This window comes from Athalia rosae, chromosome 6 (genome assembly GCF_917208135.1).
Source record: "Athalia rosae chromosome 6, iyAthRosa1.1, whole genome shotgun sequence".
NCBI lineage: Eukaryota > Metazoa > Arthropoda > Insecta > Hymenoptera > Athaliidae > Athalia > Athalia rosae.
In genome coordinates this window covers 17,075,206-17,100,382 of record NC_064031.1, presented here as the reverse complement: position 1 = coordinate 17,100,382, position 25,177 = coordinate 17,075,206, and the positions used below count along the sequence as shown (strand labels likewise).

The following is a 25,177-nucleotide window of genomic DNA, read 5'->3' as shown; positions in this document are numbered from 1 at the left end:
TTGAACTCCGTAAGGCGGTCTAACTTTTCCTGGCTTCGTCTCATTATCATACGCGTAGAGAATATATTACGAAGTCGGCCTGTTTTATATTCCATCGTATAATAGCAGGTGAGCCGCAAGTCGACGGCCAGGTCGCGTGCGTCTTCGCTGTAGCGATAAGATCGCCAACTTACGATGGGGCCAAGACTGACCACCTCGCACGGTCAATAATGTTAGACCCCTACCTCCGAACTCTGAACTCGTTTGCGTTCGCCGGCTTCTACCGGGGTGACGCATATTTCACTTTTTCTGTTATTTCTTCGAGTCGAGAAACAATTGGACCGGAATTCTCTGTACTCGTAGATCGAATTACGAGACAAACGTCTACCAACGAGCGAAATAATTAGGTCGATTTTTCCCCTATTCCCCGAATTTCAAACACAATTGTACGGAATGACTTCTCAGTCGGATCACGAGATACTCTTTTTGATTTTCGCCGGATTTGTCTGACGGTGATTTCCGAGACGATAGAACTTTGCGGGGAAGTAGAATTAAGCGAAAGTTGGGGTTCGGAAAGAGTCAATCTCTTCTGTTGATCGGACGGTGGTAATTTATTTTAGAACCTAATCTTTATGGCCCGAAACGTCACGCAATGCGTCTGGGTATCGTAAGTTTTTTGTAACATGCGACTCGGTTTGGCGCAAATTTTTTTTCTTGGCAAATTATTGCGGCAACGTCCGGCGAATTATCGAGTTACAGCATCGAGGTGTCCTAAGTTTCAGTTGTTTCGTAGGTGATGGTTGAGATAAAAATTAATTTATTCATCTCTCAATATCGCGTAATAAAAATAAAATCCAGACTATACCGAAAGTAATTTCCTTTCCGTGTAGATTGCGTTAACCTACCTAGAGGAATTTCATCGATCTGATTACGGGAAACTACACGAATATTCAAATGAGTCCGGAGAAACATTTTCTCGAATGATCGTATCAAGGGCGTGCACCCCGACTTTTCAAGGACCTGGTCTATCGAAAAATCCTCGCAAGTCCCAGTCAGCGGTAACAGAGAAGTGATTATTCAAAAATGCACAATAATCTCACCGGTCCATTCCGAAATATTGAAGAACGGGGTGAGAGGATTTCCCTCGGAGACCAGACCGTAAGTAACTTCTCGCGGAGTCCCCTTGTCACCGTCTTCGGCGTGTACTCGTAGAATTACGTCCCCCTGAAAATTGAAATTTTCTCAATCGATCCGTCCATCAAGACGCCGGGGATTAACTGCGATCCACTTACAGGCTTAACGGAATTGTTGACCCTAGTCAAGGGGGGAGCTATGGTAAATATCGGAGGAACGTCCTGAACGTCCTGGACGATGACGACGACGCGAACCCCCGCGATATTCCTTGTGTCTTTTCCAACTTCGGTGTAAGGATCCTATCGATTTTTTTATTTTTTTTTTTAAATATTCATCTTCAACTCGTGAAGCAATGATTCGACTTCACTCACCGTTGCGTACATCGTCAGAGTGTACATCGACTGAGTTTCGAAATCTAGTTCACCTATTAGCGTAATAACTCCTCGGGTTTGCGTCGGTGTCTGGCGCTGACGAATGGTAAATAATTCCTTAGGTTGCTGAAAATAAGAATTTGCATAATCGATTCGCGCCGCGCTTCCAACTCTTGGTCAATATTGTCGTTATAGCTACTACACCTCGTTATCGTAATTACGCGCGTTCGTACTAACCCAGAGTTCAATGTACACCGGTTTACCGTGCCAAGGATTTGCCCTCACCAAAAGATAGTCCAACTCCTTTCCCGGCTTGGCGTCCTGCGAAAAGAATCGCCGAAGATTGAATAGCCCTATCTCGGGGTCGAGGGAAAGGGAAAATCTCACCTCCGGGACCATGATGATCGACGGGACGTGAGGGAAAATCATGTCTCGGGGTGTCGTCGCATTCGTCACCGAGATCGTCGCTTGCATCGAATTCGAATCACCCTTAGAATCTCTGACCCGAACCGCAAAGTCGTGCAAACGTCCGGGAACCAGCCTCCTCGTCAGGATCACATTTGCCTGACAGACTTTGTTATAGAGAGTGCATGGAAGGTTCTCCACCCGTACGATGGGCTGAACAGCAGCTGAAGCATCGTACGATCTGGTCAGTTTTTTTTTTAAACGTGCTTGTCGTCGATTATAAGGATCTGTAAGACTGACCGGTTATGTCGAATATGAGGGGAAAATCGGCGTCTTGATCGGTAGCCCGGAGGCGGAAGATCACGGAATCGACCTCTGCGTCGGCGGGGACGAGGACGAGTCCCATGTAAGTGGAAGTGTCGAATTGCGGACGCGCTCCCGCGGCCAGAACGGAAATGCAGCCGAAATAAATCCATGCCTCGATCCATGTTGCCGTCAAAAGCATCCTACGGTCAGACGGGGAGAAAAGTTGACAATAATCGAATGATGATATTTTTCGTCAACGGAGCATCGCGTGCGAAAATGAAAGCAATATCGACGCTTGAGTTCTAACAAGCGGTCGAGTTGACCTCAGCTTTGACCGGCCGATCGATTCACGTGGTTAATTGAGCGTTCCTCTGTTATTTCTTCAAATCCTTGCAGAGATATATACGAAACCGTCGTGGCCCTCGGGGTGCTTGAACTTCTAGCTCGTAACGGCAGCACCAGCCTATCTTGCGACCGTTTCCGGTTTTGGCTCGTGCGAATAATTTATTCGATTCGGCGGTCCGCCTCGGGTGTTCGCGTGATATGCCGCTTCCCCAACGTCCGACCCGACCCCCCGTCTCGACTCGCCCACCCACCGGTCATTGCGGAGGACTTTTCGGGTCATAGGTCGGGGTGGGGGACAAAAAAAGAACAGAACTACAAGAATTACGTCCAGCGTTGAATAATTTTCTCGGCACGTATTCAAACTGCGTATTTTTTATCGTGCGCTCCTAATTGAATTCCGTGCCTTTGACTCGTTCTCTCATTTTGTTGGAGAATCGGAAAATATTTAATAACCGTATACTCGATTGGCTCTCCGACAAAACTCATAATTAATCTTTGCCTGGATCTAGGTACCGAAGCTATATGGCATCGGGGTTGCCGACTGTCCCCTGGGTGATCGATGGTTATTTTAGTTCTTTCACCTGAAAAATATCGATCCGTCTCGGCCAGCTGATGTCCATTTCACGAATTGTGTAACTACGCCGACGCTTCCAATTTAGTTCTAGTATTTCAGGGAGATACTTATGATACACCGGTTTTCATTTTCAGCGACTTTTGGGTCTCGCAGTGAAAGAAGGTATACAGGGCAGACGGTAGAATTAATTTTTGGCAGTGATTAGGCAATTTGTGACCGCGACTTTCGATCACCGACAGCAATTAAGCTGAAAAAGAGAGGACTAATTGATCGATAATTCTACCGAATAGCCGAATGCCACTGAAAGTTTTATACGACAATCCGGAGTGATTGAGGAATGGTCGATCCGTTTCCACGAGAACGTCGTGATGATATCGATTCAGCGGTTAATTATTTATGCAAGCAGCGGAAGTGATCTAGGCAGTTTCGCCCGCTCTCGAAGGAACTGCAAATTAAATGCCTTCTCACCGCAGCTGCCTGCAGTTGCCTGTTATGGTGACGGCTCTGTAACTTAATTAAATTTCGCCAGCAAACGCGATAGTTTCCTGAAAGTTTGTAGTTCGCGGTGTGCGTATATTACATCTTTGCTTTGTATACGAAAATCAGGAGCTATTAAGGGTGGATTACATTTTCACCTAACACGATATCAGTCGGAGGTATGTAAACACATATTTCGGACGGAGTGACAGCTCTCATTAATTTTATGCAAAGTTCTGAGCCTCGGCGGTCCTTTTTTCCGATCGACATCCGATTATTGTGGGTCGTTTAAACTAAACTCGGTCAACCAATCGAAGCATCGATTGCAGGTTGCCCTTCACCTAGAGATAATGCAAGGCCATACTCGTCATTTTCGAATAATGTTACTATAAAGTTCTACGAGACTTACGAGGGTCGCGTCTTTTGTCCCGTTGTGACTGGACGGAATATGCAATCGCTTTGAGAGAGGAGTTGGAAAATATCCTTTCAACATTCCTAGACGACCTCCTCCCCTCTTGGAACTTTCAAGTTCATCTATAAACGTGACTAAAGTGTCGTTGATATTCATTCACATGGTATAGCGTAACGCCTGGCGAGCTTTGCAACTTTGCGATCCCAGGGGTGAATCATGCAACGCGATTCACCCCCGTCGCTTTTCGTGTTGCTCCGATTTCAGTCGAGTTCAAAATGAAGGCGGGATAAGAATGGCGAACGAGCGATGATAAAATGGAGCAAAACGAGATCCGTGACGTGAAACATGGTCTGAAGTGACGGTGAGCGAGGTAAGGTGGTCGCTTGGCGTGGTATGGGGTAAAAGGTGCGTGACTGTTGGGGCGTTAGTTGCGAGTCGTAAGTCAGCTAAGAAACAGGTCAAATGTTTAGCCCTATTGATCACTACACTTTAAACCATCTTATTTTAATGCCTAGTACCTCGTCCGCTTCGTGTAATCTCTTTTCTGCCCAGTAGCCATCAAAGCGTGAAGCTTTTCTTTGGAAATTTTCCAATTACTTAAAAGCTACCCCGTTTACATTATACACGTGTAGATTTCTCGCTAACCCGAATCGATGGACAGTGGCGAACTGACGTTCACCTATTTTTAATTCCATTAATCAGATCGCACCGGAGACTTTGATGGACGGAAGGAAAACGTCTTCCCGATTGAAAGAAAATACGTCATACGCTTGTTTGCATACGTCAGCGATGGATTTTCGTCAGTTGGATTGATGCGCGATGACCCTGAATATGACCGAATGGACACCAAATACGATCCCCGCTTATTCGCGTGTTTGGAGGTAGAATCGAACGCTAACAAATCGATGAAACGCTTCGACGGATTTTACTATGCTATATCCCCGCGTCTGCACGACGAAGTTCAACAAGTCCCGGAGGGGAAAATAATCCCAGCTGATTTTCGCGAAGACGTTGTACTCGGAAAAGTTTCGCATCGTCACGAAGATACTGGAAGGACCACGTGCTCCGACTTGAACCCGAATATCGGAGAGTGGAAAACTTCGCGGGGATTAAAAGCGTCCGAGTTTCGAACGATTCCATCTCCTACTCGCACCGGAGTTCACGGGTTTCGTGCGAAGATACCGAAGGGTATTTTCGCACGGTGATGTGAAATGTGGGGCGATCGGATATCTGAGCGACGATGGATGGCGTGTCATCGTTAGTGGGCTGTTTTCTATCGCAAGAGTTACATGCTGCAGGTAATCGAATGTTCCCGCACCTCCGCTGCACTTGCAATTAGGCCCACGTTTGTTTCTTCGGGTTTGAAATGAGGGTCGTGCATTTTCTGAAATTTATTCATGACCCACCTGATGAATTTCTTCACAACGTTGACATCGGTATTCAAAAATTATTCTCGCACGTACGTTACGTTCCTTCGATATCCCCGACACTATGATTCGCGAAGGTATTAAAAATAACTGCGTCGGCCTCTGTCTTTTTTCTCCAGTCCTTTTCAGCAACTTCGATAGTTCTCTTATCAAAATTCCTATATCATTAAATTTACAACGTATCAACTAATATCACTTTTGGGTCACTTTGATTATCGGTTACGATGGCACGGGAGTCTCCTTCTCGAGTTCCTCAAACCGGATCACTCTTCTCACATTTGGTTCAGTGGTGCGTGATACGATCTATTCAATTTACAAATCGCGTACGAGGGGAGCACTTTATTAGATCAACCGTAGTCCAGGTCGGACATTCTCGTGTTTGAACAGTCACCTCGGTCGCCGTTCCGAGGCATGTGAAAGACCGCGAACCCTTGTCACCGGATTCAACCCCGCCGACGACGACGCCGATACGTTGCCGTTAAACTCACCCTTCCAACCCCCGGAGCTACCGACGTCACACCACCCGACTGACCAATCGTACGTTATTCCCGGTGATTCGCGACTCGGTAGATCTATGTATACGGAGACCCGCGGAGAGTTATTTTCTTTGCCCGTTACTCGTAACTCAAGATTCTTATCGCACGAATAATTCACCGCGTTCGTCAGCTAGACTGGAAATTATTCCATCGATTGCACTTTTTCAAAACTCGATTTATCCTCCGAACTTTTTTACAAGACCTACTTGGGAATTGTTTGAAAAGTTATCCCGATATTCGCCTCGCATGTTCCCAATTTTTTAATTTATTTTTTCGGGGGAATAAGCGCGATACCGGTACCACTTCATTTTGCAGTTTCTCTGCACCGGATATCCCTTGTTTCGAACAACATCGGGTCTCTTCTTGGTATTTTCCTTCGCGGAAAAATCGCTGCACACACGACGAGAGCCTCGGGGGGTGGAATTTTATTCCTCGCAGGATCGGTGTGACTTTCCCGCTCAGTAAACTTCGTAAACTGAACTACCGAAGTTATCGCTTCAATACGTCACCGAGCACGTGGGGAGTTATCGATATAATACAAACACTCGCGTAGAGCCATGAGTCAGACGAAACTTAGGTCATTAGATGGAATGAAACTTGACGCCGTGTTCCGAACGCGAACGGTGCAGTAGGGTGGGTTAAAAGAAATTATTTCTTTCTCATTTTCTGAGCATGGGGGCAGTATTTGTACCTAATAGAAAAAGAATATTTTTCAAATGTGGAAAAAATTGTCTGCTTGATATTTTGAGGTGGCTCACTCGTATTTTGAATAATTATTTAATCAAGTGGGGTACTTCCAGCAGAAATTTTTTTTTTTTGTCAAAAATCAAAGAGAATATCTGAAAATGTTTTTGACTTAAAATTGAAGTTGAGTCGGGGAGCCCGAACTTTGCTGGAGTCAGGTAGCCAGCAGCGCAGCGCTTTGTTGTGAGACGTCACCTTCGAAGCTGTGCAGAGGTTACGCCCCACAACAAACCGCGCGCCCGTGGCTACCTGACTCCAGATGAGCTCGGGCTGGATACCCCGTACTCGTAGACCGAGAAATTTTGGAATATTTCGACCCATGCATGGATTGCTACGAATCAAAGTGGGTCCACGACTAAAAGCAATCGATATGTCTTAATTTTTCTGCTCCCAACAGCGAATAATTGATGATTACTCGATTGATTTTTGAGCAAAAAATAAATCATTGTTTCAATTGAGTTTAATATGCTTTTCTGACGTATTTTGACCTCAGGAATCCGAATCTGAAAGAAAAATTAATCTATCTCTAAAATTGACCGAGTTATCGCCAATTTTCAGCTTTTCGGGGTCAAAAATAAAAAATTGATTTTTCAGTCTATCTTATTGTAATTTGAGCTCAGGAATCCGAATCCGGAAGGAAAATTGGTCTATCTGCAAAAATGACCGAGTTATCCCCATTTTTTCGCATTTTTTGGTACAAATTTGAGGATATCTCGAAGGGAAAAAATCGTAGCTCAATTTTCTCAACGGATTCGTGTTCCTGAGGTCAAAATACGTAAGAAAAGTGCCATACGATCAATTTTAAAAAATAAAAATTTTTGGCCAAAATTTGAAAAAATCGTAAGGGGTACCCCTTGGAAAAATCTCAAATTTTGACCAAAAATTTTTATTTTTTAAAAATGATCGTATGGCACTTTTCTTATGTATTTTGACCTCAGGAACACGAATCCGTTGTCCAAATTGAGCTACGATTTTTTCCCTTCGAGATATCCTCAAATTTATGCAAAAAAATGCCTAAAAATGGCGATAACTCGATAAATTTCATAGATAGATCAATTTTTCTTTCAGATTCGGATTCCTGAGCTCAAATTACATTAAAATAGATTAAAAAATCAATTCTTAATTTTTGACCCCAAAAAGCTGAAAATTGGCGATAACTCGGTCAATTTTATAGATAGATGAATTTTTCTTCCAGATTCGGATTCCTGAGGTCAAAATACGTCAGAAAAGCATATTAAACTCAATTGAAACAATGATTTATTTTTTGCTCAGAAATCGAATTTTTTTTTGGTTTTTCAAGAGTCATCTTATGTATAATCAGCTCAGGAATCCAAATCTGAAAGCCAAAATCATCTACTCATGCAATTGATCGAGTAATCATTAGGTGGAAACAATTTTTTTTTTTTATAAGGTACAAGTACTGCCCCCATCCTCTGACAATGCGAAAAAGAAAATTTTTTTCGACCCACCCTTCGGTGCAGGGGGCTTTTACGCGTACAGAATTCCCCTCGATACATTCGAGGGAAAGAATACCACGCGAACGGGACAATGGGAAAAGAAATCGATATCCAGAAACCTATGGTATCACCCGGAAGGTGAATTCCACGATATTTCATTTCTCCAGTGCTTCTTCCAAGCCCAAAACATGCGTTAAAAGAACGAACTTTTTTCCCGACCATCGGCCGAGGTTATTCTTATCTGATGTATAACGAAGTAACGTTCATTTTAACTATGAAACTTTATCTAAAAGATCTCCCGGATTCGCATGTAATTTCCATTTACATTCCACAGCACGCAACTGGTTTGATTTTTTATTAATTCAAATTCTACAATCTGTAAAAATATATTCTCTGTGAAAAAAAAAAAAAAAAATCTCTCCAACGTATTGGCAATTACACGTGTAGAACCATTCTACCGTGTCAAAATTTCGAGAGCTTTATTTTTTAGCTGTTTGTAAGCGAAGCGTACAAAAACTAACTGTGGCGAGATAACTCCGGATTAATGCCTACGAAGTAAAACCGCCGCGCTGTTGCTGCTGCTGCTGGGGGTGAGAAGTTGGAAGGCTTATCTTCTTCCCGTACGTCAGCTTCGCGTGGCAAACCACGCTAATCTTTTTGTTCGACCGAGTAACGCGTTACACAATTCTAGGCTGACCCCTGGGCAGTCTAATTCGGTCATCCTCCTCAGTTTCGATTCGATAAAATGAAAGATTATTTTCTCGAAACTCATGCGAAACTAGAGACATCAATCATTCGCAACGGATAGATTATAAATCGATCGGATTATCTACCATTATGGGTCGAATGTGAATGGAAATGCGATGAACACCTGACGGATCGTACAGATATTCTATCAATAGTATAGAAACCCGAGAAGCGAACGTCGTCTCTGTTCATTCCCATCCATTTATAATTCTTTTCTTTGTCAATTCACGTATGCGACTCGTTATTTGACAATATTTGAGACCGTCTACACGCATAATAAATTCAGCGTCTAATCGCCACTTTGTGTGTTGTTCCAGAGGTGCGATCTCAATTCCCTAATTCATTAGCGATCGTACGTGGACTGCACGCCATCAGCTGCAGTATAGCGTATATAAGCTGTTATCGATTCGGAATAATTTTGAACAGCTGGCACACGGTGCATGTAGATGAGGAATTTCACACCCAGTCGCACTAGGTTAATCGCAGTAGGTTAAATTAGAAGCTAGTTAGTCGGTTTCGTTGACTCTTCAACGCTCGTTAATCTCTCCTGCAGTTCTAATTAGCTTATCGAACAAGGAAGGCGTCGGTAGTTAAAGAAAAACGTGTTACGAATCAAAAGGTCTTTCCAACAACCTCCGGAGGTATAAAAGAAATAAACTTTCGAGTAGTTTTTTGTCCGCTCTTCGTCGATCCGCGATCCAGCGACGTTATCTCACCCGATTCAAAGAGGAAATAACGAGAAGAAAATGGGAAAACTTCTCTGCGGCTACATCGCTGTTCTCTTCGGCATCGCGTCACCCTTTCCCCTTGACTCGGATATGACCGCGGGACTCGTCGACTCTGGCGTATCTCTCGACGAAGGAATTATCCTCGAGGGAGACATTATCTCCTTGAAGACCCCTTACGTGAGTACGAGCTCGATTTTTCTTCTCCACTCAAAACTTATGTTCGATGGAAGGAGAAAGTTTAAGTTAATCATCGATGCGTTCGCAGTCAAAAAATCTAGTCGTCGACCAGTCAGAGCTTTGGCCGAATAAGGTATTCCCCTATACATTCAGCGGGGAATTCAGCAACTCCCAAAAATTCAACATCCAGGCCGCTATCAGAGACCTGGCCAGCCAAACCTGCGTTCAATTTCGTGAAAGAACCAACGAGCCCACTTACGTCGTATTCAAAAGCTTTTCCAAAATGTGCGCGTCCGTTGTCGGCTACTCGGATTTAAAGTAAGATATTGAAATTGCAACGATTGACTTTCGAATATTTGTTTCACCGAATTTCGTCGTTATCGCGCAGGGATTCCGGGGGTGCGATGCCAATTTACGTCTCAGCGCCCGGCTGCGAGCTGAGGGGTCAGATTCAGCATGAAATTTTGCATTCTCTGGGATTTTGGCACGAACACACGCGACCCGATCGGGACGAACATGTCACGGTGCATTGGGACAACGTGAAACCTGGTGAGTTCGAATTCTTCCCAAATTCTTCTCCGTGCGCCTAGTGACCCTGATTTTTTTATGCAGGATTCCAGAGCAACTTTGAGGCAAAGACGTGGACTAATTCCCAGACCTTGGGACTCCCGTACGATATCGATAGTGTGATGCACTACAGTGATAGCGCATTTAGTAGGGATGGGTCGTCAACTCTGACACCGATCCATACGAAAAATTACTGGAATATGGGGCAAAGATTTCGCGTCAGCAAACTTGACATTGCAAAACTTAATCGGCTCTACGATTGCGACGATCGATATTACAAGGGAAGGGATCTGACGAGATAGTTATTCGAATTATTTTATTGATCAAATTACAAGATATAATATCTACAGATCGGATATCCGTAAAAAGTCTATCTACCGTAAAGTCGATGTAATGTTACAAAAGTCTCACAGTGGTTACCTTGAAAAAAAAAGTTTCTTTTTTTTGCCATCCGCGCAAATTTTATAAACAAAAAAAAAATATCTCCTGGCTTCCGATCCTCGCGTAAAAAAAGTAAATAAACAAAACATTCGTATAATATTTTATAGATGACGTCGTTGGAATAAATAATAAATAATATTCAATTCGGTAATAATTAAAAATCTTAAATATTTACACTGGTGACCTTACCCTAAGTAAATAAATATAATCGATAATCTTAAAACCTGACATTTCGCGATACCAACGCACTTTGGCATTAGTCTTTTTCGCAAAAAAAAAAAAAATCCAGAGAACGAACAACACGGTAAAAACCATTATAGTTCCGTAGTCTCTAACTTCTTTCCCAGCGGATTGTTCACCACCGGATTCTCCGCGCGAAACTGACCTGGTTCTCGACCCAAATCATTCTGCTCTTCGGTCCCACTGTCGATACTGCTACTAGGTAAAAAAAAAACCATACGACAGTATTTTTTAAATTGATATTTTTTGATTTTTTAATGTCATTTCATAATGGAATCATACCTTCCAAGAGAGGCAATCCTGGGCTGTATGTAATAGGATTTATTATTCGCGCGCTGTCCATCGTTATTAAGATTCGATTCGTTCATAGCTTCTTCGTCGTTCAGAGCATTTTCATCGAGAGAATCTCTGTCGGTCATATGACTGTGATGAAGGACAAAGGTCAGAAAATATCGCGGTATTATTTCATCTTTGGGCTAATTGAACCGGTGGTATTTTTAATCGACGACGAGCTTACCTCAAAGATTCTTCGTTTTTTTCGTACCAATTATTTTCGTACGCGTGCATCCAGATCGGGTTCGAGCCCTCCATGCTGTGCTTATTCGTATTCGGAACTCGCCCGGGACCCCGAGTGAATTCGGAATCGGTAATGCCTGGCAATTGAATAGATTTCGACGTTTCATTCGATTAATAGTCGGTTCACTCAATGACAGAGTTGTGGTTTGAAAGAAGAAACTCACCGAACGGTGAGGCCTTCGCCGCTTTTAGCTGCCTCTTGAAAGATGCCCTTTGCGAGAGACACAGCGCCATGCAAAGAATCAACAGTGCCCCCAAGAACAAAGTCAGTGCCAAGAGCCATAAAGTGGTCCCAGCCTGTTCAAGTTGAACGGAGGCCTGTGCTTGGGCTGGCTGGGTATCCAGTACATTGAATTCCTTGAAGAGCGTGTCTAATTTCTCGATATTTCGGTCCACCAAAGCCAGCGCGTCGGAAACTTCGAGGATCGAGTTGTCCCGACGGTCTACCAGGTGAATGTAAAGATCCGTTCTCGTTCGGTCTACAGATCCATCCTGATTCTCGTGAGTCTTGTAGTCATCCACGTTGACTATGGCACCAGTCACGTTACCCAGGACCCTGATGAACGCGACGAATTATTTTCAAGTTCTCGACATATTGCCACATACTAGCTGGGATTATCCATTACTCACTCTCTGAAGGTTTCTATCCCTTGACGAACTTCCGGAGGATGCTGTCGGAGAACGAATCGAACGCGTTGGTCCTCTCTCAGCAAGTAGATGAAAACCTTCGCCGTGTCCTTGAGACCGTCGGTGTCGTTGGCCAACACCATGAAATCAAAGTACCCCTTCATCCCCCGCTGAGGGTCGAAGTTCAGACTCACCGCACCGGTCAGTCTGTCTACCAGGAACGGCTGAATCTTCACGTCGTCAAGACCTTCGGACAACGTCATTTGGATTTTGCCAATCTGGTAGTAGCTGACCGCCGCGTTGTCTCCAGCATCGAGATCGATTGCCTGAAAATTATTCGCAGGCGTTGTATACGCTGACGTCGTCGATCCAGACGGGTTTCGTATCGCGTTACCTTGAGTTGCATGAATTGAGTTCCAAAATCGGCCTCCGTTGTTACACCCCCTGTGAAAATTCGACTGATGAATCTCGGCGGGTTATCGTTGATATCGCTAACTCCGACGACCACTTTCAAAAGAGTATCGTCTGCCGCGTCGAAGAAACTCTCGTTTCCGGGAACAGTGTTGCAGTCTTCCGTTGCTTTTATCAGAAGCAAGTGCTCGTCCTGTATTTCGCGGTCCAGTTTTTTGGCTGGCTGAAATTCATGGAAATCATCGTGAGACTTCATTTTTCACTGTGATCTGACCGCTCGACTGGCGTGAAATTAATGACACATCTCAGAGCTTGTCCCAATTAATCATGCTCACCGTTAATTCGTGGGAGAAGTGATTCAGCGCGAAGATCTCTTCGTCGTTACCGCCGACGATGAAGTAACAAACTTGCGTCGGAGGATCGTCGAGATCGTCTACCTCATCTCTGTCAACCGTTTCCGGTAATAGAATACTTTCGGAGCCGGGAGGCATTTCCTCGGTAAAATTCACACTGAAAACGTCAATCAGGAACTGTGGCTCGTAGTCGTTTATATTCCTCACGTATATTATAAGGTCCAAGTCCGAACTCAGCGGTGTGGGTATCCCCAGATCGTAGGCTTCCACGTGAATCTATTGCGATAAAAATTACGAGTTGGCTTGAAAAATTTGTAAAAATAGGAGTCGGATTTTTGACATTGAAAAAAAAAAAAATTATCGCACCTCGTAAATCTTCTGCGTTTCCCTATCAAGGGGAAGCCTCAGGGTGACTAGGCCTGTTTTATCGTCGATCGAAAAAGTCCGCCAATGACCAGCGTGATCCTGCTTCAATCTGTAATGCACCTCCCCATTCGGTCCCATATCGCTGTCAGTTGCTTCAACCGAGACGATGACGCTCCCCACCGTGATGTTCTATCGGATCAAACACCGATAAAATTTACAACATGGGCCTGAAATTCCATTTTATTTCACTGAACAACTTTTACCCACCTCGGCAACTCGGATCGTGGTGTTGTGCTGAGGAGTCACGAACACCGGAGGATTATCGTTGTAGTCTAAAACGCAAATTTGCAGAGTCGCCTCGACCCTGTTCACCGGACTCCCGAGGTCTCGGGCTTCCAAGCGGATACTGTAATTGCCGTAACGTCCCTTCAGCGTACGACGTGCCATTACTCTTGCTGTCCAATAATCTGTCTGCTCCAGATTGAAAAATCCTGCCACAGCGAAGAGATGAATGACAAGTTGAAGACCTTGTTCATTTTAATCGAGTGCAACTTCAACGGTATCTGCTCACCCAGCTCGTTCCCTGACAGAATTTTGAAGACGATGCGACCGTTCGGTGTTGTTGGATCGTCAGCGTCCCTGCCCTTGATAATCGTGACCGCGTCTCTGACGTCATGGAATTCAGAAATACTAGCGCAGTTTCCGGGTATCTCAATGCTCGGCGGATTGTCGTTAACGTCGAGTACTTCGACCCTGCGATAAACGATGGGGATGAACAATGACACGTAGAAAAAAATGTTTCAAGTTTCGGAGATGGAAGAATCTTACTGGATCTGTCTGAAGGCGTTCCTGGATTCGCCAGCTGTGTATCCGAATTGATAGTTATCCCATGCCTCGATCACTAGAGTATAAGAACTACGAGTCTCCCAGTCCAGGACATCTGCCACTGTGAGTGAACCGGTATCGGGATTGATGGCGAATTTTCCCTGTTGGAAAAAAAGAAGACTGCAAATGAGAATTTGCAATCCGGAGGGATGAAGAAATTGACGGAAATCATCGATCGGTCACCTGAGATGACATCCGATCCAGCAAATAAGTAATTTTTCCAAAGTCCCCACTGTCCGGATCCGTCGCCTCGATTACGCCGATCTCAGTTCCCGGTAGCGCGTCTTCCGGTACCGTTAAATTATTTATTCCCGTCACGAAGTATGGATTATTATCGTTCTCGTCCAGCACTTGGATGTAGACCTCGGCTAGACTCGATCTAGGGTGAAGAGCTCTTGTAAGTAGCGAAAAAACGGAACAATCAAAGCCAATGTCTACCTTGGTGGAATTCCAGAGTCCGTAGCTCTGACGGTCAGATTCAACCAGGAATACATCTCTCGATCAATTTTATTGGCCACCACCATTTCCCCGATTTCTGCGTCGAGGTGCACCAGCTCCATCATTTCCTTGGGTCCTTCCATGGAGTAGGTGATGCTTCTATTTTTGTCGGCATCGTCGGCCACGATGCTGGCTATATTCACACCGTTTTTACTGTTTTCAGTTACAGACCGGCGGTAAAAAGGTCGACGGAATTTCGGGTTGTTGTCGTTCTCGTCCTCGATTATGATCGTCAAGGTTGCTGAAAAGGGGAATAATCTTTAACGGACCTCCGTTTCGCATTTCTATCATCTGTTCATCGTTTTTCACACACCCGAAGCTGTTTGGAGTCCTTTAACCGACGCGAGATCTTCAACGATAATGCCGAGTCTGATCATTTCCACCCGCTCCCTATCTAGAATTCGTACGACTCTAACGAGTCCGTCTAGCGCGTTCAGTTCAAAGGCTTCCAGATAGTCGTATTCCTGGACTCTGATCAACGTTCCCTCCTCGTTTCTAGCTTCCGAAGAATTCGGATCGACTCTGTAGCGCAGGACCGGTGCGATGTCTGGATCATTCGCTACGATTCGATGGACGTATGCACCGACCTGATGATTCGAAATTCATTTTTTTAATACCGAATGAGGTGGCCAACCGGTATCTGAAAACAGCATACGGTACCTGGGTATTTTCTCTGACGCTGACGACTCCCGGGTCGATGAAGACCGGGGGCTTGTTATTGACGTCGATAATCGTGATATTGACGAGTACACCGGCAGTTCGTTGAATTTCTGTGCCACTATCAATCGCGATCACGTCCAGAGTGTACCGCGTCGTTTTAGGCGACGTCAAGTCTGGATCCAAGTTGGAACCGGGCGCGACACTGACTACGCCACTTTCTGGACCGATGACAAACTTATCCCCAGCGCCGCTTTGTATCCGGTAAACGATTTTATTATTCGGGGCCGAAAGATCTTTATCCCAAGCTTTTACCTGCCGGTCAAAGAAAAGTTATCCACGAATTTCGTCGCGCTTAATTCACTGAAACTGCATTGAAAAGAAAAAATCATCACCTGCAAGACGGAAGTTCCACCCGGTACATCTTCTGGAATATTTTTCTTGTAATGAACGCTCTCAAAGGCCGGGGCGTTGTCGTTCACGTCCTTGAGATAGACGGTCAAGGGCGCGTCGGAACTGAGACTGGGTCTTCCCATGTCTCTGGCTCTGACGATCAGACGAAGAGGTCTCGTCGCCGATTCTTTATGACCCTGGCTGATGGGGAGCGCTTCGTAATCCATCGGGTGCGCCGGTTTGATCAGCCCCTGTTTGGGGTCTATCGTGAAATTCGCGGAGAATTCCCCGCTCACCAGCGCGTAGATAATCTCGCTGTTGCGGGTCCCTGGAAAAAAGGTGAGGAAAGAAAAGAACAGTTAGGAAATTGCTTGGAAACGGAGGGTGGGAAGAAACGAACCGTTCAGGTCGATGTCAAAGGCCTCGACAACGAGGGGCGACTCGAAATCGTCTTCATTCTCGAGAAGTACAGCTTCGTATTTATTTTGCAAGAACATCGGCGGATTATCGTTCACATCGTCGATACTAACGATGAGCTGAGCGCTGTTTCTGTTCCCTCTTCCGAGGTCATCTCGAGCTTCCACGGTCAGGAAGTGCCGCGACACCAATTCCCGGTCAAAACTTGGACCCGTCTGCTTTACCGTAATCACACCGGTGACGGGATTCATCGAAAGCCTGAAATTCATCGCCAGTGTTACGACCGTGAAGTAACTATATTTATTTTTTTTTTTATTTCAATTGCGCCGCAAATAATCGACTTTCTCGTACATGTGGGCTATGCTGCCTCCCAAGTTCGTGTACCGGACACCTTTGGTCCCGAAATTCCCACTGTCCTGGTCGCGTGCTTGAACCCACGCGACGGTAGTTCCGACGCCACAGTTTTCCGGTATCGAAACTTCGTAAGTTGAATTTACGAACTCGGGATAGTTGTCGTTCTGGTCCCGGATGAAGACTGTTACCGGAGCCATGCTGTACTTTGCTCCAGTCGGCAGAATCTCCTTGGCGACCAGGGTCAGGTTCATAGCTGTAACAAATGTACGAGAATTCGTTGGATCGAGATCTGCGAGCGATCGATTGATTCGCCACAGCGAACGGGATCACTGACCGGTTCTCCGTTCAAAATCCAGCTTCGAGGAGTCCTTCACCCGGACCAGAAAAGTCGCTTCGTTTATTCCGCGGGACGGCGTCACCTCGAATATACCTTCGTCGTCATCGATGAACATTTTGAACGTCCCATTCGATCCCTGCATAAATCAAGATTGCGTGAGTCACGTCCTTGTCCACCCGGTATCGATTCGAAAAGAAATCTACTGCACTTCTCACCAAATCGTGATCAAAAACTTCGGGGATCGCATCCCCCAGTATGGTGATGGGTGTGTTGAGCGGTGCATTTTCATTTATCTCAGCCCTGTACCAAAGCGAGCGAAACGTCGGAGTCTCGTCGTTGATGTCCGTCAAGATTACGGTGACCTCTGTGGTAACCGACGGGGTCGGGACTCCCTTTGAGACCTCCGTTGCCGTGATCTCCAAGATAAAAGCACCGCCGCTGTTGTAGTCCGCTTCCCTGTCCAGTTGCGTCCGAGTGAAAACTAATCCCGTTCTCGCGTCGATGTCCAGCAACTGGTTGGGGCCTTTGGTTATTCTGTAGGTAACTTTGTTGTTTATCCCTCTGTCGCCGTCGATCGCTTTGACTGTATCAAAAAAAACTTTTATGCAATCGAGTTTTGCCCGTGAGTATCGACCGATTCGGTACAATCGGAAATTGTCCATGGTTGGACTAACCCTGGAGAACGCTGGTACCGATTGGCACGTTTTCGCTGATCCTGGTTACGGGAGGGACAACGATGAATTCCGGCGGTTGATCTTCGACGTCTTGTACGTTGACCACGATCGCCGACGTCCCTGTGTTCACCTGGAATAAACGGCGATCGGCGGTTATCGGTCGCACACCGTTCGGGACTCCATTCGAAACTCACCTTTTCGTTAATGGCACGGTCTACGGCGAGAATTCTTAATTGGTAAATAAATTTTCGTTCGTAATCCAGGTGGCCGACGAGCCTGATCACTCCTTTTCCATTGACGGTAGTTATACTGAAGATGTCATTGTCACCGCCCAGCTCCTGGAGATAATAAACGACCTGTCCGTGGGCTCCTTCGTCAGCGTCGGTCGCTTCTACGGTCGTAAGGAGACCCGGACCGGAGTCCTCGCGGATGGTGAGCGTCGTCGGATGCGGACGAAAGATCGGGGCATTGTCATTGATGTCTTCCACGAGCAACAAGAGGCTTTGAGTGATGTAGTTGCCGTCTCCGAGATTCCCGTCCGTCAGCGTCAGGACCAGCGGATACTCGTCCTTGGTCTACGACGACGCGTCACGGTTAAATAGGACTCCCAACTAACTTCGCGTCCCGATGGAATCTCGCCAACTTACCTCCCTGTCCAGCTCCTTGTTGAGGTATACGTTTGCCTCGTTTCTAGTTACACTTTCGACCCTAATTACGTCACTGCCAGGCTGTTCGCGAACCCCGAAAAGGAGTTCATCGCCATCCGGATCGATCGCACGCAGCCTGTATATCAAGCTACCTGTACCCGGTGAGACACGTATCTTACTTTATTTCATCATTGGTTCAAAACAAGGGTTGAGATTCTGAGAGTATTTTTTTCGTTTCGTTTTCACTTACCGACCGGTGTATTCGATCCTTCCTTCAATCGCAATACAATCTCAGTCTGTCCATCGCTGAGGAACCTCGGTGGGTTATTTCCGGCCCGGCAGAGGGGCGCGAAAAGGATCAGAGCGAAGATCAGCGGATAGCTGATCTTGAAGCGAGTCCTCTTGAACGTGTGACAGGGATAAATGATTCTTCTCGTCGCTCCTGACGTCATCGCGATTGTACGTTCACTCGATATTCAGTCATTGACATAACTTGTTTGCCTTTCGCTTCTTTGGTGCAACGATCCGGGCGTCAGTCGGATCATTAACCCACCTCGGTAATAATCACTTTCTCGTAATTTCACCGAACAATTTACTACGGTGCGGCGTTGAAGGTAACGCTCGCGGCGGATACAACGAACGAATTAATGACCTCTCAAGATCCTGGCGAGAACTTAATTAGTTCGTTGATTCGTTGGCGGCCGTCAACTTCCAGGATATTCAAACCCACTGGAATCAAATGAAAGAGAAAATTTCACTCGTGGCGTACGAAATGGAGAAAAACTTCCAGCCGATGAGCGTCAAACGAGCCATCATTTGGTCCGCTACTATATCGTAAGTACACGGAATTGATTCTCACGATCATTTGATTTGGTTCGGTTAACTTCGAACCGGCTACAGTCGTTGAAGCGATGAAAATTTTTTACACACGCCGCATAACTGGCACCAATTCAACGCGGCTTCCCAACAGAAAAAAAATTAACAGAACAGAGTAAGAAGTCCGCTTTTGTCAGCTAGAGGGAATTTGCCTACATCGTTAAACGCCGTGCATTCTTGATTAATGAAACTGTAGGCGAGCACGTACGCCGCGGATACCGTTGATGCAAGAAACGAAGGGGCCTGTATTTTCGCTTTGCGGAACATTTTAATTATCGTGCCGATCATCCGAGAAGACGTTCTGAACTAGAATTCTAATGTAAACGTCGTCGAACGGGCGGCAAGTCCGAAGCTGCAACCTGACGCGAACCTTTTCTAACTGTTTCTGCTGATTCGCGTTTAAACAGTGACCGAGTATTTGAAACGGTAGCAGCTTATACTCCAGGTATTACGGCCAGTTGAGCGCTTGGGCAATTGTTTATAATCGCGATACGTAGGAAAAATAACTCGACAGGCGAATTCCAGAAGAAAGTGGAGCGACGCCGACACCGGATCACGCCGTTACAATTACACGAATTAAGAAATTTCAAAACGACCAATTAGCGTCTAATTCATTCATTCGGACGCTCAATTATTTTCAAAATTGGAAAGCAGCCCGGATCTGAATAGTTGCCGAAACGAGAAGCCAACGATTGTCGGATGTAACTGCGCATCAGGTGTGTCTCGGTGTATCATCTGCAAAACGAAATTAAGAACCTCCTCGCTTCGAAAGCTTGAAACTCCGATCCTCCGAATAATCATGATCTCCTGGTGCTTGGCGCACGCTTGCGCTCGTGGCCGCGCACCCACGCCAAGAGCGCGCTCGACGTACTCCTCCGTCTTTTCCCTCCTCTTTCGGCGTCCTTCGAACACCACCGCCGACTCCGATGATCTTCTGCGTCCTATGGACTATCATCGGGCGCACGAGTCTACGTACGCAACAACCGAGCGAACACGCGACCGCGGGAGTAAATCGCGTGATCAATTTGCACCGAGTACCTGACATCGTTCAAGGAACTCATCGACTCGTTGTTGAACTTGCGCGACACTTTCTCTCGTTCACGTGGCCAACCGAACGTAAAGTACAATGTCAACTGTAGGGTGTCGTTGCAACAGCGTTGCGGCGACGCTCGTCGCAGGGTGTAATTTGGTCAGCGAAAGTGCCACGTGAAAAAGAATATTCACGTGGCACAAGTTTTTGAATTACGTTTGATCTACGCACGGTGTACCGCGTACTGCGGACCACGCGATGTAATTACACGGCACTCGTCTTCAGCGCGACATAATATCGAGATAACTCGAGCGAATTATGTGGCTCGTCGTTGCGCAAGTCGAAGAACAAAAAGACGAAGCTGTATCGTCCTTTCCCTTCTTCCACCTCGCACCCATTGTGGCGTTTAATTGTAAATAAGACCAAACATCGATCCAAGGACACGGACCGCGTGCGTATACGCATCTGATCTGCTTTCTCTCGCCGTATGTGACCTGAAAATATCACGCTACTGCTCTTTCTACGCATTTTCAAACAACAAAAACGACACAGAAGCGATACGGTAAACTGTCTCTACCCTGAAATGGTCAGAAGACGTCTTCACCTCGATCATTACGCGTTAAGGCAGACAGACCGGTTATAGGCTTGATAATGTTAGTACGTAGAGTACCTTCTCGGTAATGTAACGTAACTTCTGTCCGAACGGTATTTCTTAATTATTCATCGCACGCACAGTCCGACGCAGACGGTGATCGCTGGATTCTCGGCAACCCTGCTGCGATCGATTAATCGCGAACGAAAAATATATTATCATAATATATGAGAAGGAGTAGAAAGGAGCGAAGAAAACAAAAAAAAAGAAACACTTCCGGCGCGTTAAAATTTAATTGAGAATCTGAATAATCGTTACAAATGAATTATCGCTCGGCTCTTCACCTCGAAATGTGCTGTGTGGCTGAAAAAAAAAGGCTGTCCTATTAATTATATGGCCAAGTATCATCGTCGCGAAAGTAGATGGTTCTCGACTCGCGGACTAGGAACTTTTTACGATAAAGAGAATAATAACGCCCGAGTTCCATTGGAGCCAAAAACGGCTTGAAACTATTTAAGTCCGACTACACGAAAGCAGGCAGGGCGTAGCGGATACAGCCGGTGCACAAGCAGAACGACCGGCGAATAGTGCAAACGAACTGTTTGCCTGAGTTATACGTAAGCTCGTTTGGATTGTAAAAGTATACCTACGTTCGCGTACGCGTATAAAGAGGTTCGGATATAAATTGGCCCGCGAGAAATAAAGAACACGAGGAGGGAAATATACTTTGAGGTAATTTACCGAGGAGCGGCAATTAACGATGTAATATGTGTCTCGTTTCTCTAATCACGACCCGCTACAACGAACGAGATTAGCGTCCGTTCGAAATAAGCGATATAATATTCACAACCGACGCGTAGCTTTTTCTTCCTGAATTTCGCACTTCTCGACCATTCGCTTTCCGGCTCTCTTGATCGCCGTATAATATTCGGTTGAAAATGGGATATTTCATGCTTTCAACGCTCGTTTAAACGCATATGGCACGAATCGGCGCTGCCAGGTGTTAATAGGTGTGCAACTCGGATAGGAACTGAACAATTTTTCGTAACAATTGCCCGAGACGCCTCTTCGCGAATTTCTCTCTCGAAGGACGACGCGTATCCCGTCGGTGTATCGAGGTCGCGATTACACCGATCGACGGGCGGTGCGCGGCCATCAATTTTGACGAATACGACGGTTGTTTAATTTGAGGTTGTTGCCAGGTAAACGTACAGGTTTGCCAAGAGGAGAACGTTGTAGCCGCGTATTAGCGGTAGGCTTAAATTTATGCCGGTTTTATAATCTTATACAATTATCTAGCTTCCGGACGTCGGCCTTGCAGATGGCTGACCATCGTTCGACGCGTGCTCCCTCGCCCACAACGGAGTACCGCGCTCCGCGCGATGCGGATGACGAAGAATGGCCCGTCCCGAAGGCGAAATAACGCCAAACACGTCCTCGGTCTGGTTCAACAACCCAACTATTGACTCCCGACTCCATTGTCCTCCCGATCCTTCCTGACCAACGGTTCTACGATTCTTGTTCCTTTTTTTTATTTTTAATTGTTTTTTTTTCAACGATAGGAGCCGGAGAACGATTCGTGACCCCCTGATCCGAGTTCGGACGAGGTATTTCGTTTTATTTTCCATCGGAACGAGAGAAAAAAAAGGCAAACCGGAGGGATCGATTCGCGACGTGTTGATCGCAGACCTGGGAAACTGGGAAACCGCCGACCGCGATGGAGGCGCAGAGCGCGCAACCCGCAGGTGTCCGATATCGCCCCCGAGGGACTCGGCACGCTCTCACCTGGATACAATGACGAGTATTTCGGGCTGGACTGAGAGCTGCCGAAGCCATTGCCGTGCGTAATTGGTGTACCCGGCGAAATACCGGACAACGACGCGTCACCTCTTATCGATGTTCGCGTCGCGCAATTTTTATTACGAAAAGACTCCGACTCGGCGATCACGTCGCGGATTGCCACCCGTTCGAGGCGTTTCCGAATAATCTCCAGTTTCAGACGCACGCCTGCATCGGGTCGTTACACCGAGCGTGCAATTACAACGAAGGTATTATCGATACGCGAAGCCGTACCGGGTATTCCTAGGACGGGCGGGCGGGAATATAGTAATTGGATTATAAAATCAATCGTCGTGAAACGAGACGCCTGAGAGTAAAATTGCAAGGGTACGGTATAGGTAATCGGCGATGCCATTATCCCATTCTTGGTAGAACCGGCGATAATGGAGAACCCGTCGTCATCTCGAACTATAATGTGAATTCAATCGAATCCATACGACACCCGCGGACGACATCTGATTCCAAAATAGGACTTTGCGGGATGAGATGTATAAAAAATCACGAGAATCGAGAAAGCAAACGAGTTTCGAGCTTGGGTTTCCAATAGAAAGTCTCCCTCTTTTTTCAAAATAGAAATTAGACCCATGAACGGTAGCCTTATTTTCTTCGACGGTATTCTCCGGGTTGTGCTAACGAATCAACGCACGAGGAGTGTGATACGCTCGATCTCGCCTCACCTGTGCAAATTTTTCACGGACGCGCACCCGACGATTCGAATTACTGCACGGTAGAGAGTAAAGATTTTTTGTTCGGCCGACAAGCCGGCAACTTTATGCGGGTCCCCGATGGGCCGGACCCAACGTGACGTCACTTCCTACACCTGTCATGCGTGTTTCCGAAGGACGAACCCTACGCGCTCGTGCCCGTCTGTTTCTCCCCCCGTGAGTTTCGACGAACGATTCGAGCCGCACACGATATTCCACGTCGTGTTCGCGGGGCGAGTGTCGAACATGAACTGGTGCAAGTTGCACCTGGTACCGGAACACGGTAGGGAATTTCGGCTATCGCCGACGTCCGCGTATACGGCGAGTGGAGAAATCCCTTCCGATCGATCGTTCGCTTTTAACGTTATTCGGTGGGAGCTTTTTCGTTTTCGGAAAAAAAACTCAAATAACACCGGTAGTCGTGGACGAGACGATCGTCGCACGGATCGCAGGTGTATCGCGACCGGAGGATATTGTATGAATGAACCTTGCAATTAGTTGAAAACCGGTTCGAAGTCGCTCGAGGGGTTTACCTGTATCGTTATTGTAAACGGAAATTGAAACCTGTAGGCCAAGTACGCGGATTGGCACACTTTGGCCATTTCCGCGGCATAGATTTCTCGTCTCCGCGCGCGCTTATACCTGGGGTACCTCCAGGTGGATGGACGTAATTGGATCCACTCTCTATCGGACGCATTGCGATCGTAATGACAAGGTGTTTACGGCCATAATCTAAACGCTGAATACCATCTGGGATAAAGAGAACGAAGACTCGGAGAGAGCGACCGGCGGACTCTCCTCGGTAGTTGCAGCAGGTCGCGATTCGCATCATCGAACGCGAGCGGAAGTTCCGCGGAAGAACGAGATCAACGAATCGATGTGCACCTGATCGCGATCTTCGCTGCTTTCGATGCACATCAAATTTATTGGATTCGGATCTTCTTGTTCCCGCTTTCTCGGCGCTGCCTGTATATATTTATCTCCCCCCCCCCCCCCCCCCTAGATCGTTCTGTGCAATTCACCAGCAGCCCGTTTACCCCTTCGGTTATCGAAATTTCACTTTTTCCACGTGCGTGAAATCTCCAATTGGGACACAGCTGAAACGATCGGTTTGAAATCAGGATGTTCCCAGTCCGGGTTGAAAGTATCGGACGTATGATATGTTGTTACGGTAAATAATGTAACGAGACTCATTCAACGAAGTTTCCCATGAAATTTAATTAAGTGTCAGAAAGTTGTAACGCGAGTCAAAATTTTGTTCAACACTTGGCGAACTCGTGGGATTGATTAAACGTCAACGCGTACAACCGTAGCCCAGTTTCCAACCGTTCTATAAATGGAAATACATCGGCGAAAGACGATATGACGTTAATCGGCGTTAATAAAAAAATTACACCTCTTTCTCGTACTTACGAAAATCGTTTCATTCGGTCTAATTGTAAGAACAGTTTCTCCTAATGTGAAACAAGTCGTGGTTCGTACAGCTGAGTCAGGTACACACTTTCACAGGTGGGAACTTGACGCGATGTCGTAACAATGCTACACATAGATATATATTTTTGTAATCTTGATCCACTGTCTGCCGTATGCAGAAGTGCGCGCGTGTATACTCGTTATGAAATTTGACGAAGCGATGCTTCCGTGAGATGAAAAATTCGAAAAAAAAAATAAATAAATAAACAGAAAATCTCGTTCGGATCGTGCGCGCGGGTAGAACGTCGGTTTAATGGCACGCGAGCTTTTTAAGTTCGTAGCGAAGCGCGCGAAATAATTCAAACTCGATTCCGCGTGTGCTTTCGTCGATCGTCGAGGTGAATAAAAACATCGCGCGATGCACTTGCTGCCCCGGTGAGCTCTCGACGTCAACTGAAAGT

At 46.2% G+C, this 25,177-nt stretch overlaps 3 protein-coding genes across 6 annotated transcripts in view; 1 reads left to right on the top strand and 2 right to left on the bottom strand.

Moving 5' to 3' along the window:
- LOC105688571 overlaps nucleotides 1-6,348 on the bottom strand; it is a 15,762-nt gene extending 9,414 nt beyond the window's left edge. For 2 of the 4 annotated variants that reach the window (XM_048657719.1, XM_020853854.3), the window contains exons 1-7: nucleotides 5,410-6,348; nucleotides 2,190-2,395; nucleotides 1,872-2,113; nucleotides 1,722-1,805; nucleotides 1,485-1,610; nucleotides 1,272-1,412; nucleotides 1,080-1,203 (exon numbers count right to left, since the gene is read on the bottom strand). In XM_048657719.1, the coding sequence (XP_048513676.1) occupies nucleotides 1,080-1,203; nucleotides 1,272-1,412; nucleotides 1,485-1,610; nucleotides 1,722-1,805; nucleotides 1,872-2,113; nucleotides 2,190-2,394 (922 nt within the window). In that variant the 5' untranslated portion in view covers nucleotide 2,395; nucleotides 5,410-6,348. Of the gene's footprint in view, nucleotides 1-1,079; nucleotides 1,204-1,271; nucleotides 1,413-1,484; nucleotides 1,611-1,721; nucleotides 2,114-2,189; nucleotides 2,396-5,409 lie in introns of all 4 variants that reach the window. The other 2 variants (XM_048657718.1, XM_048657720.1) reach the window with 1 other exon arrangement.
- On the top strand, nucleotides 4,475-10,908 carry LOC105688570 (hatching enzyme 1.2-like). The gene is made up of 5 exons (XM_012404997.2): nucleotides 4,475-5,301; nucleotides 9,232-9,819; nucleotides 9,908-10,137; nucleotides 10,208-10,368; nucleotides 10,432-10,908. Exons 2-5 carry the CDS (start codon nucleotides 9,661-9,663, stop codon nucleotides 10,686-10,688), a joined length of 807 nt encoding a protein of 268 aa, XP_012260420.2. The 5' UTR covers nucleotides 4,475-5,301; nucleotides 9,232-9,660; the 3' UTR covers nucleotides 10,689-10,908.
- LOC105688569 (cadherin-23) lies at nucleotides 10,689-25,177 on the bottom strand. Its single transcript, XM_020853855.2, has 25 exons — nucleotides 24,717-25,177; nucleotides 18,513-18,991; nucleotides 18,263-18,414; nucleotides 17,810-18,190; nucleotides 17,616-17,745; nucleotides 17,157-17,524; nucleotides 16,939-17,077; nucleotides 16,602-16,857; nucleotides 16,234-16,508; nucleotides 15,836-16,161; nucleotides 15,444-15,755; nucleotides 15,097-15,370; nucleotides 14,724-15,024; nucleotides 14,469-14,664; nucleotides 14,229-14,386; nucleotides 13,972-14,153; nucleotides 13,668-13,891; nucleotides 13,401-13,589; nucleotides 13,017-13,310; nucleotides 12,665-12,904; nucleotides 12,274-12,596; nucleotides 11,808-12,199; nucleotides 11,585-11,720; nucleotides 11,350-11,490; nucleotides 10,689-11,265 (listed from the first exon to the last, which is right to left on the bottom strand). The coding sequence occupies exons 2-25, from the start codon at nucleotides 18,712-18,714 to the stop codon at nucleotides 11,142-11,144; spliced, it is 5,715 nt and encodes a 1,904-aa protein (XP_020709514.2). The 5' UTR covers nucleotides 18,715-18,991; nucleotides 24,717-25,177; the 3' UTR covers nucleotides 10,689-11,141.

Bases quoted from the DNA above. Each gene is read 5' to 3' on its own strand.
- LOC105688570 (XM_012404997.2), top strand. From the start codon at position 9,661: ATGGGAAAACTTCTCTGCGGCTACATCGCTGTTCTCTTCGGCATCGCG. The intron at 10,138-10,207 runs GTAAGATATTGA...GTTATCGCGCAG, and splicing joins GTCGGCTACTCGGATTTAAA to GGATTCCGGGGGTGCGATGC. The intron at 10,369-10,431 runs GTGAGTTCGAAT...TTTTTTATGCAG, and splicing joins TTGGGACAACGTGAAACCTG to GATTCCAGAGCAACTTTGAG.
- LOC105688569 (XM_020853855.2), bottom strand. From the start codon at position 18,714: ATGACGTCAGGAGCGACGAGAAGAATCATTTATCCCTGTCACACGTTC. The intron at 18,191-18,262 runs GTAAGTTGGCGA...GCGTCGTCGTAG, and splicing joins ACAAGGAGCTGGACAGGGAG to ACCAAGGACGAGTATCCGCT. The intron at 15,025-15,096 runs GTGTGTGAAAAA...TCCCCTTTTCAG, and splicing joins AGGACTCCAAACAGCTTCGG to CAACCTTGACGATCATAATC.